The 17,122-nt window shown below is 33.4% G+C and overlaps 1 protein-coding gene across 1 annotated transcript in view; it reads left to right on the plus strand.

Moving 5' to 3' along the window:
- The window catches only part of LOC114336429 (ras-specific guanine nucleotide-releasing factor 2-like), a 155,576-nt gene that overhangs the window by 112,158 nt on the left and 26,296 nt on the right, over nt 1-17,122 (plus strand). The window contains exons 16-18 of the mRNA XM_050663572.1: nt 5,152-5,297; nt 15,809-16,184; nt 16,955-17,052. Coding sequence (XP_050519529.1) covers nt 5,152-5,297; nt 15,809-16,184; nt 16,955-17,052 — 620 coding nt within the window. The remainder of the gene's footprint in view (nt 1-5,151; nt 5,298-15,808; nt 16,185-16,954; nt 17,053-17,122) is intronic.

The following is a 17,122-nucleotide window of genomic DNA, read 5'->3' on the forward strand; positions in this document are numbered from 1 at the left end:
GTGTTATAAAAACTAACCACTGGTCTCATAGGAACATTTGGTTTATGAATCTTTGGTAAACCATATAGTCTAGGTATTTGAGGATTTGACAAAATGAAGGTTTTTTCTTTCATCTTATGTAATAGAAGGGAATCTTTATGTTTAGATAAGGTAGCTTTTAAGTCGGTAACTAATTTATTTAAATTAGTTACCAACTAGTTAGTAACTAACTATATTAGTTTATCTTTTTTATGTCTAATGGTTGGTTTTTCTTTAGAAGTTCCCCCTAAGGCAAATTTCTAGATCCGCCACTGCCTCTGGTACGAAAAAATCTGTAATCGCAGTTCCGAAATGGCAGACGGTGGATCTGTCTGACTCCTTCAGTATTCCATATGAACGCATCTGGTGGAGTTAGTTCTGGTGAGCAGTATTCGAAGAGACTTCCTGGCAATGTGACAGATTGTCCCGTCCTGCTGAAACCATTGTTAATTTTAAGCTTGGACACTTTTCATGACCTTTTCGGTATGACTGAAAATAGTACTCCACCATAAAACTTTTTTCTGCAAAACTGAGAACAATTCTGAAGCACCTACATTATCACGATCACGCCATTCAGAGAGGTTATAAAGACGTTCGGAAGCCACTCAGTACGTTTGGGCGCCTGACACATGTCATACAAATTTGAGACATACGAATTTCAGTACTGTTTATTTTGCCGCATACCGTCCTTGTATGTCGTATTTATAATAACTTGTACATTTAACTTTTTCGCATTTGAGGCCTAATCCCAAACGTTTCTACAGAAGATTCCCTTTTAAAACATCTAGTAACATAGATAGATAGATAGATAGATAGATAGATAGATAGAATTTTATTGTTTATAAAAACTTTACAGTTTCATAACAAGAAATTTAGTTCGCTACATGTACCTACATAAATAACTTAGATATATAATAGCATTAAAAAAGTATAAAAATGCAAGTAAGTTCTAGAATATAAACTTATACATATATAGACATACCTATATTACATATTATATAAACATACACACCTATACCCACCTACCCGCATACACATACATATACATAATTACATATCTAGGAAGAACAAGATAAATATATAATGAGATTAAGGCAACACGTAACTGCAATATTACTTACATTATAAATTTTAAAACAAATAAATAAATAAAAAGGAAACAAACTTGTGAGTTATTCGGATACTTTTTTTGTAAGTGCTACTAATAATCTTTTAAGGTACGCTAATAATACATTGAGAAATTAGAGCTTGCGTTATTAATTTTTTTTATTCGTTAATTACGAAAGCTCGTAGCTTCAGAATATTCCATATATGATTTGAAATTGTTTTCGCGGTAGAGGGTGTAATATTATTCAGGGTGTTTGCTAAATGTTCTGGATTTAACAGATTGGTAATATTCTGTGGTCTCATTGCTGTGTAAATAGGACATTCGAACAGAAGGTGACGCAGAGTTTCCAGCTCACGTTTGTTGCATATTGTACACAACTGTTTTGGATCAATCTTATATGTTAGTCCTTGAAAAGTGAACCGAATACAAAACTCATTCGACAGTCTAAGTTGTGCTATTGTTCTGGTGACCCATGTTCAGCTGCCCCCCCCCCCACTTGCAAAAATTAAAAAACAAATAGCCCTTATTTATGAGCTTTTATATTCCGCAAATTAAAAATTTTGAGCTCGTTCCACTGAGCAGGAATTTAATACTTTAGTGGGGGGGGGGGGGCTGAGTCAGCCCCCCCACTACTTAAAAATAGGAATATTAAATCGGTTTTTGCGGCAGAATTACGAGCTATTTATGAGCTCTTGAAATTATATAGTTTCGATTTTTGAGCTCATCCCCTTCACCCCCAAACAACCCTTTAATTGATTTAACTTAAGAGAAAAATGCTGAGAAAACTTAAATTATATCGTATTGCGAATAAAATTCGTATAGCTTATATACTCTAAGAATAAACTATTAAATCACGTGCATTTCGATTATTGAGCTACAACCCCTTCGCAAGAAAGCCACCCTATCTTCCCGGCTTAAGAGAAAGTTGTACTTAAATGCATTAAATTAATTATTTGGCTACTACATATTGTTTAATAATTTATAAGCTTCCAAATTACGCGCATTTAGATCAGTAAATTGCAATTTATTTTGTATAGTGCAGTCACTGAAGGTAAAAATCAAAGATTACCTTCAATTTCGGTGAACCTTCATCGATTTTTACGAAAATTGGTCAGTTGTTAGAGGATACGTCAAGAAACAAAGGTGACATGGTACCACCTTGCGCCTTTACCCTGAGGGTCGCTACCGCCCCTTCTCGGGGGTGAAAATTATTTTATAAAAAATAACTGCACAAATCTATAAAAGAACAAATTATAAGCAAAATTTATTATATAAAGTTATTAAAATAAGTCAATACTTTTTAAGTTATTAAAGATCAAAAATTTTAATTATTCGTGAAAAAATGCATGTTTTGAAGCGGTTTTTTGTAAATCACTGAAAAACTGTAAGTTTTTACAAAAAAGTTAATAGTAGTTTAATTCGTATAGCTTATATTCTAAGAATCAACTCTTAAATTACGCACCTTTCGATTATTGAGCTACAACCCCTTCGCAAAAAAACCATCCCATATTCCCGGCTTAAGAAAGAGTTGTACTTAAAATAATTTAAATTAATTATTTGGCGACTAGATATCGTTTAATAATTTATGAGCTCGCAAAATATACGCATCTCAATTATTGAATTGCCAGTTTCTTTCTATAGTGCAGTCACTGATGGTAAAAATCAACTATGACCTTCAATTTCGGTAAATCTCCATTCATTTTCACGAAAATTGGTGAGCGGATTTTGATGCTATCAACTTTTTCTGGAGCTAATTTTTGATAGGTAGTTCTAAGTACGTTGACAAGTATTTAGTACCTAAGTGTTATAAAATGCATCTCTTTCCCGTTGTTTAAGCTTGAATCCTTAGATTTGAATAGTCGCAGAAAAAAATATACATTTAATTACCAATAACTTACTTTAAATTAACATTAAAGGGTTTTTCAAGTAAGCAATTTATTACATTTTTTATTAGCTTCAATTTTAGTGATAAAACTTTTTTGTAAAAACTTACAGTTTTTGAGTTATTTATGAAAAATCGCTTTAAAACATGCATTTTCTTTCACAAAAATTAAAATATTCGATCTTTAATAACTCAAAAAGTATTTATTTATTAATAACATTATATAACAAATTTTGCTCACAATTTGTCCCTCTCTCGATTTGTGGGGTTATTTTTAATAAAGTAATTTTCATCCCCGAGGGGTGACATATACCCCAGGCTAAAACCGCAAGTTGTTATTGTCAATTCGTGAAAATGAATGGAGATTTACCGAAATCGAAAGTCATAGTTGATTTTTACCTTCAGTGACTGCACTATAGAAAGAAAATGGCAATTCAATAAAATTGAAATGCGTATATTTTGCGAGCTCATAAATTATTAAACGATATGTAGTCGCCAAATAATTAATTTAAATTATTTTAAGTACATCTCTCTCTTAAGCCGGGAATCTGGGATGGTTTTCTTGCGAAGGGGTTGTAGCTCTATAATCGAAAGGCGCGTGATTTAAGAGTTTATTCTTAGAATATAAGCTATGCGAATTAAACTACTATTAACTTTTTTCTAAAAACTTAGTTTTTCAGTGATTTACGAAAAACCACTTCAAAACATGCATTTTTTTCACGATTAATTAAAATCTTTGATCTTTAATAACTTAAAAAGTATTGACTTATTTTAATAACTTTACATAATAAATTTTGCTTTTAATTTGTTCTTTTATTGATTTGTGCAGTTATTTTTTATAAAATAATGTTCACCCCCAAGAAGGGGCGGTATCCACCCTCAGGATAAAGGCGCAAGGTGGTACCATGTCACCTTTGTTTCTTGACGTATCCTCTAACCACTGACCAATTTTCGTGAAAATCGATGAAGTTTCACCGAAATTGAAGGTAATCGTTGATTTTTACCTTCAGTGACTGCACTATACAAAATAAATTGCAATTTACTGATCTAAATGCGCGTAATTTGGAAGCTTATAAATTATTAAATGATATGTAGTCGCCAAATAATTAATGTAATGCATTTTAAGTACAACTTTCTCTTAAGGCGGGAAGATAGGGTGGTTTTCTTGCGAAGGAGTTGTAGCTCAACAATCGAAATGCACGTGATTTAATAGTTTATTCTTAGAGTATATAAGCTATAGGAATTATATCCGCAATATATTTTAAGTTTTCTCAGCATTTTTCTCTTAAGTTAAATCAATTAAAGGGTTGTTTGGGGGTGAAGGGGATGAGCTCAAAAATCGAAACTATATAATTTCCAGAGCTCATAAATAGCTCGCAATTCTGCCGCAAAAACCGATTTAATATTCCTATTTTTAAGTAGTGGGGGGGCTGACTCAGGGGGGCTACCAAAGTATTAAATTCCTGCTCAGTGGAACGAGCTCAAAATTTTTAGTTTGCGGGATATGAAAGCTCATAAATAGCTCATAAATCAGGGCTATTTGTTTTTTGATCTTTGCAAGTGGGGGGGGGGGCAGCTCAACACGGGTGTTCTGGTGAATTGTAGAGGCATTCGAATATGAAGATACTGTTGTGGTTGATCGCTCAGGTCTAAAGCCCTATAAAAAGTGAGAAATGATGAGTCATTCAGTTGTCGCAAATCATGTTGGTTTACCTTTTGTTTAAATGTGTCTATTAAGTCATTTTTGTTTGCTTTTAGGAACGCTACATTAATATCTCTCCATGATCTTTGACAGTTTGCAAATTCTAACAGATTTTTAACTTGCGATGCCCAATTGTATTTATTCTCTATCCTTGTGATTTCCAGTTGACGTAGAAAGCACATTTTAGGTAGTCGATTTTCTTCCATCTCATAAAGTTTAATGAGCTAGTTTAGCATGTGTTTAAATATCACAAGTGAAAATTTAGCTGTACTTGTTTCAAGTCGAACAGCAAAATCTGGCGTATTGATAGGAACCAAAAGGATACGTTTTAAAAATGTTAATTGCACCCTTTCTAGTATGTCGGCGTATCGTAACCCCCAAATGGCAATGCAGTTAGTTACTGTTAACATCTAGTAACATTAAATATATGTTATTTTTCAGTCGTTTTTTCAAAGCTACTATGGAATGAGCCAATCAGGAACGGAAAAAGACGTGCCAACAGCCAGATCAAGCTTCCAGGCGGATTCTCCATCAAGACCAAGTCGTGCTGGTGTTGTAATCACCTCTTTTCGAAAATCGAAACGAAGGTAAGGGGTCTGTTGTGTATAATGAAAATGACGTTTTTTTTTATCCTTCACCTTTTTTCATAATATGTTCTTTACTTCCGTCTTTATATTGAATTTTTTTTCCTTCTGTCGTATCTTCTACGTAATATATACCTCTTCCACTTTTATCTGGTGTTATCCAGTTATTTTTACTATTAAGTAATTTTGTGTCTCATCTAAATACATGTCCTCCTGTGCTTTTATTTCTCTATATTCCAATTTTTCTTTTCATATTTCATCCACTCTCTTACATTACATATACAGGGTGAGTTTTTAGTGCGGGATCGATCGATAATTCCATTATGGTATGGAATATCAAAAAAAGTTATTTATAAAAAATGTAGACAATGATATTCTCCAGGCTTGGAAAATATGTTACATTCTACAGGGTGATCAATAACTGCGTGGTATATCAAACATATAATTTTTTAAATGGAACACCCTATATATTTTTATATATATATATATATATATATATATATATATATATATATATATATATATATATATTTCTCTCATAATTCTTGTTCTTATAATATCAGGTTTCATATTACTATACAGAGTATTTAAAACGTTATGGGTGTTTTTATTTCAAAATCTCTATGAGATTAACACCATGTATGTAAAGAAGTAATTCATAAACAATTATTTATTTTATATAAAAAGATTAACAATATACTGTAATTTCTAAATTAAGCTCAATTGAACTCATTGACGAATATTTGTATACAGGGTGAACTACAAAACCAAATTACGATTTTCTCAATTTTTTAAATGGATCACGCTATATTTTATTTTTTATAAATATTGTATTTATGACACTCTTTCATTTTTATATAGCATTCCCTATACCTAAACTCACTACTTTCGGCGATATTTTTAGTTTTCTACAAATTTCGGGAATACATTAAATTTTTTCAGTGGAAAGTTAGTATTGAGTGATAATAATATAACAAAATTATTTTTATTCAATAAATAACTAAGAAAAAATATAAACCATAACAATATTTAATGAATGTAACCTTCTTCTTCTTTTAGTGCTTATTCGTTTCGAATATTGGCGATCATTCTGGCTATAATTATTTTATTAACTGTTGCTTTAAATAGATTAGTTGTTGTTGTGGAGAACCATTTCCTCAGGTTCTTTAACCATGATATTCTTCTTCTCCCAATTCCTCGCTTTCCGAATACTTTACCTTGAAGGATTACCTTCAGTAATCTGTATTTAGTGCCGTTTCTCATTATGTGTCCGAGATATTCTAACTTTCTCCTTTTAATGGTATACATCACCTCTCTTTCTTTTCCCACTCTTCGTAATACGGTCTCGTTGGTTATCTTGTCCATCCATGATATCCTTAGGATTCGCCTGTATAGCCACATCTCGAAGGCTTCAAGTTTTTTCTCCATTGCTTCAGTGAGTGTCCGGGATTCAACTCCGTAGTATAATATTGAGAAGATATAACATCGTAGGAGCCTTATTTTTATCTCCAGATTAAGGTTGTGGCTTTTAAAGAGTTTGGTTATGTTATTGAATGCACTCCTAGCCTTCTCTATTCTACATTTTATTTCTTGTGAGTGCTCCCATTGTTCGTTTACTATTGTTCCAAGATAGTTATACTATGTTACTCGGTCCACAGGTGTATTATTGATAAGTAGTTGGGCTTCTCTAATTTTATTTTTCCTGATGATCATACATTTAGTTTTTGATATATTTACTTGAAGTCCAAATCTTTCACTTACTTCATTTACTTTGTTTATTAGTTGCTGTAAACTGTCTGCAAAAATAACGGTGTCGTCTGCATAGCGGATGTTGTCTAGGCGTTCTCCATTAAGAAGTATTCCATGTTCGCAATTTTCCAAGGCTTCACTAAATATTTCTTCCGAATATAGGTTAAATAATATAGGTGAAAGTATACAACCTTGATTGGTTCATTGGTTCATTGGTGTGAATGAATGTAACGATTAATGTGATATTAAGGAAATTAGTCTGAAAAGTAAATGTTCAAATTGTCCACCTCCAACGTCTATGCAAGTTTGTAACCGATATTCAAATGACCCAGCCACATTTCTTAACATTTGTAAGTCAATATTATTAAGAGCTTCTCTTATTCTATTTTCCATATCATTTGGTGTTTTTGGAGGCTTCTGGTATACAAGGTTTTTTTTTGTATAGTCCTACATGTAACGAATGTCATTTTTTGAACATTCGCGAATACGAATGCGAATGCGAATATCTGCTACCGACATTCGCGAATGCGGATGCGAATGCGAATATTCAGTTTTTTTAATTTGTGTCTATTTTTGTAATGTTTCCTAAATTTATAATGAAAAGTTAATTGATATTTAGTGTAAATCAATCTGAATCTTAAGCTTTATTACATAATACCAAATAATAAAAAAAGTGAAGGCTGATAATGTGATTATACAAGGTTAAGTTCTATCTATCTATTGCCCTTCATTTGTCCAAAGTTGAACGTAGGCCTCCCCCTTATTTTTCCACTCTTCTCAGTTCAGTGCTAATGCTGTCGATCTGGTCCCTGCGCATCTTTTTAGGTCATTCGACCATCTCGGCTGTGGTTTGCCCCTTTCTCTTTTGTAGTCCCAAGGTCTCCAGTGAGTTATCGCTTCATTCCATCTTCCGTTTTTTTGTCTGCTGTTGTGTCCTGCATATTTCCATTTGAGAGTAGCTGCATGTTTGAGGTTAAGTTACCTTTTCTTAATAAAAAAAGATGAGAAGTGAATAGATTTTGATTTTATTAACCTAATATTATCTTAAAATTATTTTTTTTTCTGGTTTTCATATTCGCAAAACATTCGCACAAATTTTGCGAATGCGGATGCGAATGCGAATATGCAAAAACATGCGAATATTCGCGAATGCGAATGCGAATACGAATATTCGTTACATCACTAAGTCCTACATGAAAATTTTTTGGAAAATTTCGTTGATCGTGGTGGCCTCAGTTAGTCTTCCTCTGCCTATCCACCTCTCAGGAAAGTTATTATACAGCTAATTATTTAGATGATTGTAAATAAAAGCAGTGTGGTGAACTGGAGATGTAAAAACTCTACAGAAAAAAAAGAACTACATTTGCAGTGGTATTGGCTAATGATTATTTAGAAAAACCAGATAGGTATATGACAACATTCACACAGCCGTCAAAAAATGTGGGCCAATCACATAATCGCCAACAATACCACCCCAAATATTTATAGATCACTTAGTTTGACTATGAGTGTTAACAAAGTAGGGATTGCTTGATGCATAGTAATGAAAATTAGTATGAAAATTATATCATTGATAACTGCGCGTTACAACCTGCAATTAGGGATGTTTTACTAAAAACTTCTTGGCTTAGAATACTGTTGGTATGTATAACAATCTAAAAACTGTTACATCAGTTGTATAATGTTTTTATGTTTTTAAGTTTTGTGTAAGTTATTTATTGAATAAAAAATAATCTTTTTATATTACTATATACAATACATATTTTTTTTTGTAAGAATATTACGATTCTTGAATATTAGAGAAATATGATAATTCCTTAATATCACATTAATTGTTACATTCATTAAATAGTGTTATGGTTTATATTTTTGTTAGTTATTTATTGAATAAAAATAATTTTGTTATATTATTATCACTCAATACTAACTTTCTACTAGAAAAATTTAATGTATTCCCGAAATTTGAAGAAAACCAGAAATATCTCTGGAAGTAGAATAGAATAGAATAGAAATATGCTTTATTGTCATTGAAAATTTTTACAATTTTATGGACAAAGCTTACATACAGTCAAAAGAAAAACATAATATAAATAACAAATAACAACTACAATTTATTGAAATTAGATAAATCGTCAATAATGTACAGTATAAGATATAAAAGCCAAGACAAAAACAATTTATTGCAAAATATATATAAATTGCAAATTGAACATACAACAAATAAAATAAAATAGGTACAACATAAGGAACTGACAAGTTTATGCTACTGCGCATGGAACCCAATTTTCTTAGTTATTCATTAAAAAATTCTTCTATTGAATAATATGGTCTTTTGGATAGATAGGCTTTTGTCATTTTTCGGAACTTAGGGAAAGATGTTGCAGATTTAAGTTGTAACGGAAGATGATTGTACAGTTTCTTTGCGGAATATAATATAGATTTCTTTACTAACTCAGTGGATGGAATCGGTAAATAAATATCAAAGATTGAATTTCTGGTGGAGTAAAGATGATTGGGCCTAGATGGAAAGACGTGAAGGTGTTTACGAATTAAACAAACCGTTTCTAGAATATATAAAGATGGAAGTGTTAAAATTTCGTGATCTCTGAAGTAACTTCTGCAATGTGTAGATCTTCTGAGGCCAAACAAATATCTTATTGCTCTTTTTTGCAATCTAAAAACGACATCAAATTGAGCAGCTGTACTAGAACCCCAAAAAGGAAGACCATATCGAAGATGCGACTCGAACAACGAAAAATATGTTATTTTAGAAGATGCTAAATTGAGTTCCCTTGAGACAGATCGTATTGCATAGCAAGCTGAGGCGAGTTTCTTACTTAACGAATCGATATGAAGTGACCATTTGAGGTTGCTGTCTAAAAAAATACCAAGAAATTTTACAGAATCAACGGTACTGATCTGGCTGTTATGAAGTGGCAAAGGTTGAAGAGCTCCTTTATAGGATAATGCTACTGTTTTATTTACATTAAAAGAGAGTAAATTAGAGTCAGACCAGGTCTTTATCGTCAGTAGATCCGAAGTTATAGTTTCATGAAGAGATGCAATAGTTGAGTTGCTCCAAGTGATACTGGTATCATCAGCAAAAAGAAAAATTTTCCCATTGATTTTTAAATTAGTGATGTCATTAATAAAGATAAGGAACAGTATAGGACCCAATACTGAACCTTGTGGTACTCCGCATACGATGTTTTTGAGACTAGAGTCAGTATCATTTGCTCTAACTAGTTGTTTCCGATTATTCAAGTAGGATTGGAACCAATTCAAAGAAATACCTCGAATTCCATAGAAATTTAGTTTTGTAATCAAGATGTCGTGATTTACACAATCAAAAGCTTTGGCATAGTCGCAGAAAACAGTGGCAGTATAAAGATTATTGTTTAGTGCTTGGTAAACCTCGTGTAGTACAGAAAACATGGCATCAGTGGTACATTTATTTGTTAGAAAGCCGAACTGATTTTGTGATAAAATGTTGTTATCAACGATAAAGGACATAAGTCGAGTTTTAATGAGTCTCTCAATAATTTTGGAGAGTACCGGTAGTAAGGCAATAGGTCTATAGTTGCAGGCATCAGATTTTTCGCCACCCTTATGAAGAGGAATAATAATGGCTGTCTTTAGGCACTCTGGAAATTTACCTTTTTCGAAGGAATCATTAATTAGTGAGAGGAGGATTTCCAACACATTTTCTGTGAGATTAGAGAAAATTTTTATAGATAGTCCATCAGTACTACAGGATGATTTGCTTTTGATACAATTGATTGTTTGGATAAGTTCAGAGTTATCGACTGGTCGTAAAAAGAATGAATTCGAGACCTGTCTTGAATTAGGAAGATAGGAAATGGGATCTTGTTGCGGCAAAATTGTTGATGTTATATTTTTACTCACATTAACGAAGTAGTCGTTTAGACTTTCAGGATTTGGAAGGGAAAATGATTGAGCTTTGTGAGTTTTATTTCGAAGATCGTTTATTATAGACCAAGTCTCTTTTGCAACACTTTTAGAGCTTCCCAGACGATTTTGATAATAGGCTTTTTTAGCTGACCTGACAAGTTTTAGATATGTTGTCCTGTACTTCATAATATATTCAGTGACAGCAACATTGGTAGTAAATTTCTTGATGTATAGTAGTGAACGCATATTCTTAGCTGATATGCGAATACCTTTCGTAACCCAAGGTTTCCGATGTTTTGGCCTAATAGGAATTAAAGGAAATGCCTTATTGAAGATGTGGAGAAGCTTATCTAGAAAAACACTGAAATTATAGTCCACGTCTATAGAAGGAAATTGCCACTCAGAAGTCAAGCATAAATTTTGGAATTTACGAAAATTCTGGGCGGAAAAAATCCTACCTAAACGTCGGGTTTTTGAGGAGGGTTTGCTGAAGATGTTAAACTTCGTATACACTGCTTCATGATCAGATAGTCCCGCATTAATAACTGTAGAGCAGACATCAAGGGGTGAGAAATCTGAGACAATATAATCGATTATGGTAGATGTAGTTTTTGTAATCCTTGTAGGAGAATCAACGTGCATTGAGAGACCATACGATTCAAATATGTTTGCCAGGGACACTTGGGTAGCACTAGCAGCAGCATAATTAATGTTAAAATCACCGCATAGAATTTTTCTGCTTTTATGAGGCAGGTCATCTAACAAATTTAGCAGGTTCTGAAAAAATAGTTCCACGGTAGAATCAGGTGATCTATAAATGCAAATAATGTAAAGATTAAGATTTTTATTATAAACTAAGGAAAACTCAAAGAATGATTCACTTAACAAAAAGTCATATTTTGTTATCAGAGAAAAATCATTATTTCTAGAGAGAATCAGGGTGCCTCCATGAGCCGAACTTGGACGATCATACCTGGCAATTGTGGTATATTTTTCTACAAAAAAAGGCTCGTTAACTTCAAGCCAGTGCTCTGTAACCGCAACTATCGGAGGAAATCCTAATTCCTCCAGAAACAAAAACAATTCATCAGTTTTATTTCTTATAGAACGAATATTAATCAGAACCATGCCAAAGTTGTCATCACTAAAATAATTTGAGGTTTCTAGTCCCTCAGAACACGTCGTGTTGTTTAAAAATTTCGCTTTGGAGAGCCAGTGGAATAATAACTTCGGTGACATTCCCTTGACTTTTGTAGGTGTATAATTCTTTCCGAAGTGAGATAGGACCTATAAGCGGCAAGATCAGCTTCCACTTCAGCTGGACCAATTCCATAGGCATGGTTAAATTCTAGAAGAACTTTTCGTAGTTCTTCAGTCTTAGTAGGTAGTCCTTCGGAAGCCAAAAAGAGTTTCACGCTGGTGTTGGTATATCCGTCGTAAAATACAGAAGCAGGCTGATCGTGAAGAAAAGCAAGATGTAGTTTAATTGCCTTTAAGATGTCCGGTTCCCTTAATCTTGCAAGAAGATATCGACTGTTCGAGTTATTAGTTAGTCTAACTCTTGGTGGTGTTAAAGGATCCAAATTTATGGATGGTTCCAAAGTATCTTTCTTAACAAAATTGATATGGGAACGGAAAGGCTCTTGAGATTTGCAAATTGTGATGGCCTGCTTGTCTGTAAATATATTGGTGTCTTCAACTTCATTTTTGTTGTTGCTTGGAATGGTAATTGGGTTTTCCAAGCTAACCTGGCTTCTGATGTACTTCGGATTCATATTTTCTTCAGATGAAGTCTTTGGTTCAGAGTGTGGTGATTCTATAGACCATTTAATGTTGACACCAGGTGGCCAAATTTCCTTATTAAAAAATAAGTCGATAGATGGTTTGGATTTTATGCCTATTTTGAATGAGGAACCAGTTGCTGTGTTGGCGTCTTTAGGGAGAGCGTAACATCTAATATAATCCTTGATACCTAGCCTCTCTTTAATGTAGTGTACTATTTGTATAGGGGTGTATGCTGCGGTTAAGTTACTGATAACAACAAAATGACACTTATCTTCTGAAACTTTTGATTTTCTTTCTGGACAGGTTTGGAAATGTTGAGGGCCTTCAGTTTGGGTGCTTGAAGTGACATACACTATCTTTTTTTTAGATACCTCTTTTTCAGTTTGTATAGCAGGTAGTTTGCTGGAAAAATTACTTATCTGATTAGATATTTCGCTGATGTTTTCAGATAGCCTTTGTAATCCCAATTTTATCTCGGATGAATTTGAGTCTTCAAGTTGAACCTTAATAGTATCATCGGAACAGCCGAAAAAAACTGACGATATATTGAAGATATCTTGTTGCATTTGCCGTACCGATTTTAAAAGATGTTCAGGATTCATCAGGCTATTTAATTTATGGATCTCGTCAATTTTTTTTGTAAGGTAATCCAATTTGCCATCTTTTTTTGTTAATAAATCGTATGTCTCTATGAAAACGGGCAAATTATCAGTCAATTTTTTAGTTAGTTGAATTAAGGCATTAAAGTTCTCATGAGGTATCTGATTTTTTGATAGATTTGTTATTTTTTCATTTAAATATCTGAGGCTAGGCGAATCACATAATTTACAGAAAAATCTTAGATTTGAATTTTTTGGGTCCAGGAGAGTTTTGGTGATGGTCTTGTTGTATCCAGAACAGTGCATGCAGAAATTTCGCTGACATTCCCCAAAACAACGAAGCTTATTATATTTGTCATTTTCGGGGAATTCATGTAAACAATTCTCACATTGGTAGTTTGCCATAGTTATGGTCAAGGTCAATTTGCAATATTTAACTGGGTCGTTGATAAACAAAACATAAAATAAATTAAACAAAGCTGGTGCAAAACTTACAGTTTCGTTCACTCCAATAACAATAACAAAATAACAATAACACACTCGTGTATGTCGACCGCTAAACAGAACAAAAACAAAACGTGTTAACACACCGACGATTCAAATACGAATGATGAAAGTAATGAGTTTAGGTATAGGGAATGCTATATTAAAATGAAATAGTGTCATAAATACAAAATTCATAAAAAATAAAATATAGAGTGATCCATTTAAAAAAATTGAGAAAATCGTAATTTGTTTTTGTAGTTCACCCTGTATAAAAATATTCGTCAGTGATTTAATTAAGCTTAATTTGAAAACTACAGTATATTGTTTACCTTTTTATATAAAATAAATAATTGTTTATGAATTACTTCTTTACATATGTACATGGTGTTAATCTCATAGGGATTTCGAAATAAAAATGGTCATAACTTTTTAAATACTCTGTATAGTAATACTAAGCCTGATATTATAAGAACAATAATTATGAGAGGAATATAAATATGAAAAAATATATAGGGTGTCCCATTTAAAAAATTATATGTTGGATATACCACGCAGGTATTGATCATCCTGTAGAATGTAACATATTTTCGAAGCCTGGAGAATATCATGGTCTACATTTTTTCTAAATAACTTTTTTCGGTATTCTATGCCATAATGGAATTATCGACCGATTCCACACCAAAACCTCACCCTGTATATGATTATCCTATTTTCTTTATTAATTTATTTAAAATATTTTAGTGGTTTTTCTATTCTAGTAAAGATGATTATTTGTGCAACATGAAATATTTTGTTTTTAAAAATTTCATCTTTGTGTTTCAGGTTTTTTAATATAATATCATATACAGCTCAACAGGTCTTAAAGGCCCATGGCTTGGAAGTTTTCCTCCATTTTCTTCTGTCTATGGCCACAGTTCTCTAATTTGTTATCCCCATTGTTTCCAGGTCTCCCTTACGCGCTTCTAGCCGCTTTTCCCGTGGTCGTCCTCTTCCCTTCTATCCTTTGCCCACATTTCGTTGGCATTCTCGCAAGATGATCTAACCATCTAAGTCACTTTGTTGTGATGATCTGGCTATTTATGGTTTCCGCTACAGCTCTCTGATCTCCGCATTTATTCGTCTCCTCCAAACGTCTTCATCGTCTTTTACTCCCCTAATTATCTTCCTTAGAACACTCCACTCCTAAATGTTCTGTATTATTTTCTTGATTTTTGTTCATAACCCATATTTCGCTTTCGTAAAGAACTGTGGGCTGGATCACTGTTCGGTATAGTCTCAATTTTGCCTGTCTAGAGATGTTTTTTCTCTTAGTAGTGTGTGTAGGTCTCCGACAGTCTTAGTTCCTCTCGAATTCGCTTCTCAATTTCTTGGCTTTCTTCCCCTTTACTTGTTAGGTTACTCCTAGATACTCAAACTCCGTCACCTTTTTGAAACAATTCTCTTTACTCTCGTTATTTGTGGTAGTCTTCAGTTGTGTGTCTTCATATGTGGTCTGCCCCATTTCCATATACTTTGGTTTTTGCTCACTAATAATTAGTCCATACTGCTTAGCTTTCGCTTCAAAGTGTTTGAAAATCCTCATCAGTTCCCTTTCAGCTTTCAGTTCTTATCAGTAACATTACATCGTCCGCAAAGGCCAGGACCTGGCTTCTGTTCTCATAAATCATACACTTCGTTCGTATTCCACTTTCTCTCGATATTACCTCCAACAGTAAATTGAAGAGTACTGTGGACAGCGGATCTCCCTACTTGAATCCCCTTTTAACTTCAAATTTTCCTGTTAGACTTCCTTCTATCCTTACGTTATTGTCGGTCTTCATTAAGGTCATTTTTACTAGTCTAATCATATTTTGACTGTACATACTGCTCTGAAATATTTTTAAGACAAAAATTTGATTTATGGTGGATCTGCGCTTTTTGAATCCTTTCTGGTATTCACCAACCGCTTTTTTAATACAATGTGAATAATTTATTTTATTTCAGAAGCAGTACATCAACAGCAGCAGCAGCTTTTGCCGTTGCTACTTCTGGCTCCAGTAATCCTCGAGATGTTTCCCCGTGCAGAGAGCAAGAGGAGTACAATGCAGAAAGAGTCCGGCACAAGGAATCGGTCACCTCCACAGCATGTACTATGCGCGTACTGAATGTGCTGAGACACTGGATCTCCAAGCATGCTCAAGATTTCGAAAATGATCAATGTTTGAAAAACTTAACGGTTGAGTTTTTGGAAGATATTATTTATAGTCCAAATCTGTTGCCTGCTGAGCATAAAGCCGCTGTTCAGTTGTTAAGGTTGCTTATCAAGGAGGAACCGAAGAGTAGCAAAGTGGATGTGCAACGTTTGCTTACTCCTTCACCGGTAAATATTTATATATGTATCTCTTTTTATATATGCTATAAATAATAATACCAACAGTATTTGAAGAATGTATACACTTTTTCAATTGAAACCCATCTTTGGTCAGGTTAGCCTTGGAAACAATTGTAATCATTCAAATGACAGTCTTTAATATTAGTTATATTTGTAGACTTCATAATGATGAGTTCATATCATTAGTATTTAACTACAATTTTACGTATCGTGATTTTTTCATATTATTTTCTGCCATGAAGGACCCTTGTTCATTTAGTTTACAGTACCTAGAGTGGCAGAGTGCACATCAACCCAAACCTGTACAATGAAACTTTTAACAAGCTCAATCAAGCAATATTATGACGAAAACGTTCAAGGACGCTCTTATGTGGTGTCATTTCTCTGTATGACAATGTTCAGCCACATCTCAAATGCTTTCAATTTTCTGCACATATCTTCGTTCAAGATACACGATTCAACACGAGAGGTTATGGCTCTTGAAGAAGGCTCCCATCCGGTGGAAGGTGCATCTAGCTTTTCCGATGCGCGCTCTTATCTCTTGGTCATTGGTCCATTTAAGCCTTCTGCCCACACTTTATCACCACTATGTTAGCCTGTTCCAGAGCTTCGTTTGCCAGTATTATGTTTACCGGTACCTCCACCCAAGCCTATCGATTTATTTCTTTTGCTCGCCAACGCAGAGGTGAAGTTGATCTTTGCGCATCAACAATATGACTCTGTAATAATTTGGTAATAATTAAGGTATCTATTTACAGGTAGCCAGCAAAGAGTCTATTGAGACATTGTCAGCTTTAGAAATAGCAGAGCAGCTTACCTGTATTGATCATCAAATATTTATAAATATTTCGAGCGAGTAAGTATATGAAAATTTACTACTAGTATTCATATTACACAGTACCATACTTTTTAATCCATCCAAATAA

The sequence above is a fragment of the Diabrotica virgifera genome, chromosome 10 (genome assembly GCF_917563875.1).
Source record: "Diabrotica virgifera virgifera chromosome 10, PGI_DIABVI_V3a".
In the NCBI taxonomy this organism is placed as follows: Eukaryota; Metazoa; Arthropoda; class Insecta; order Coleoptera; family Chrysomelidae; genus Diabrotica; species Diabrotica virgifera.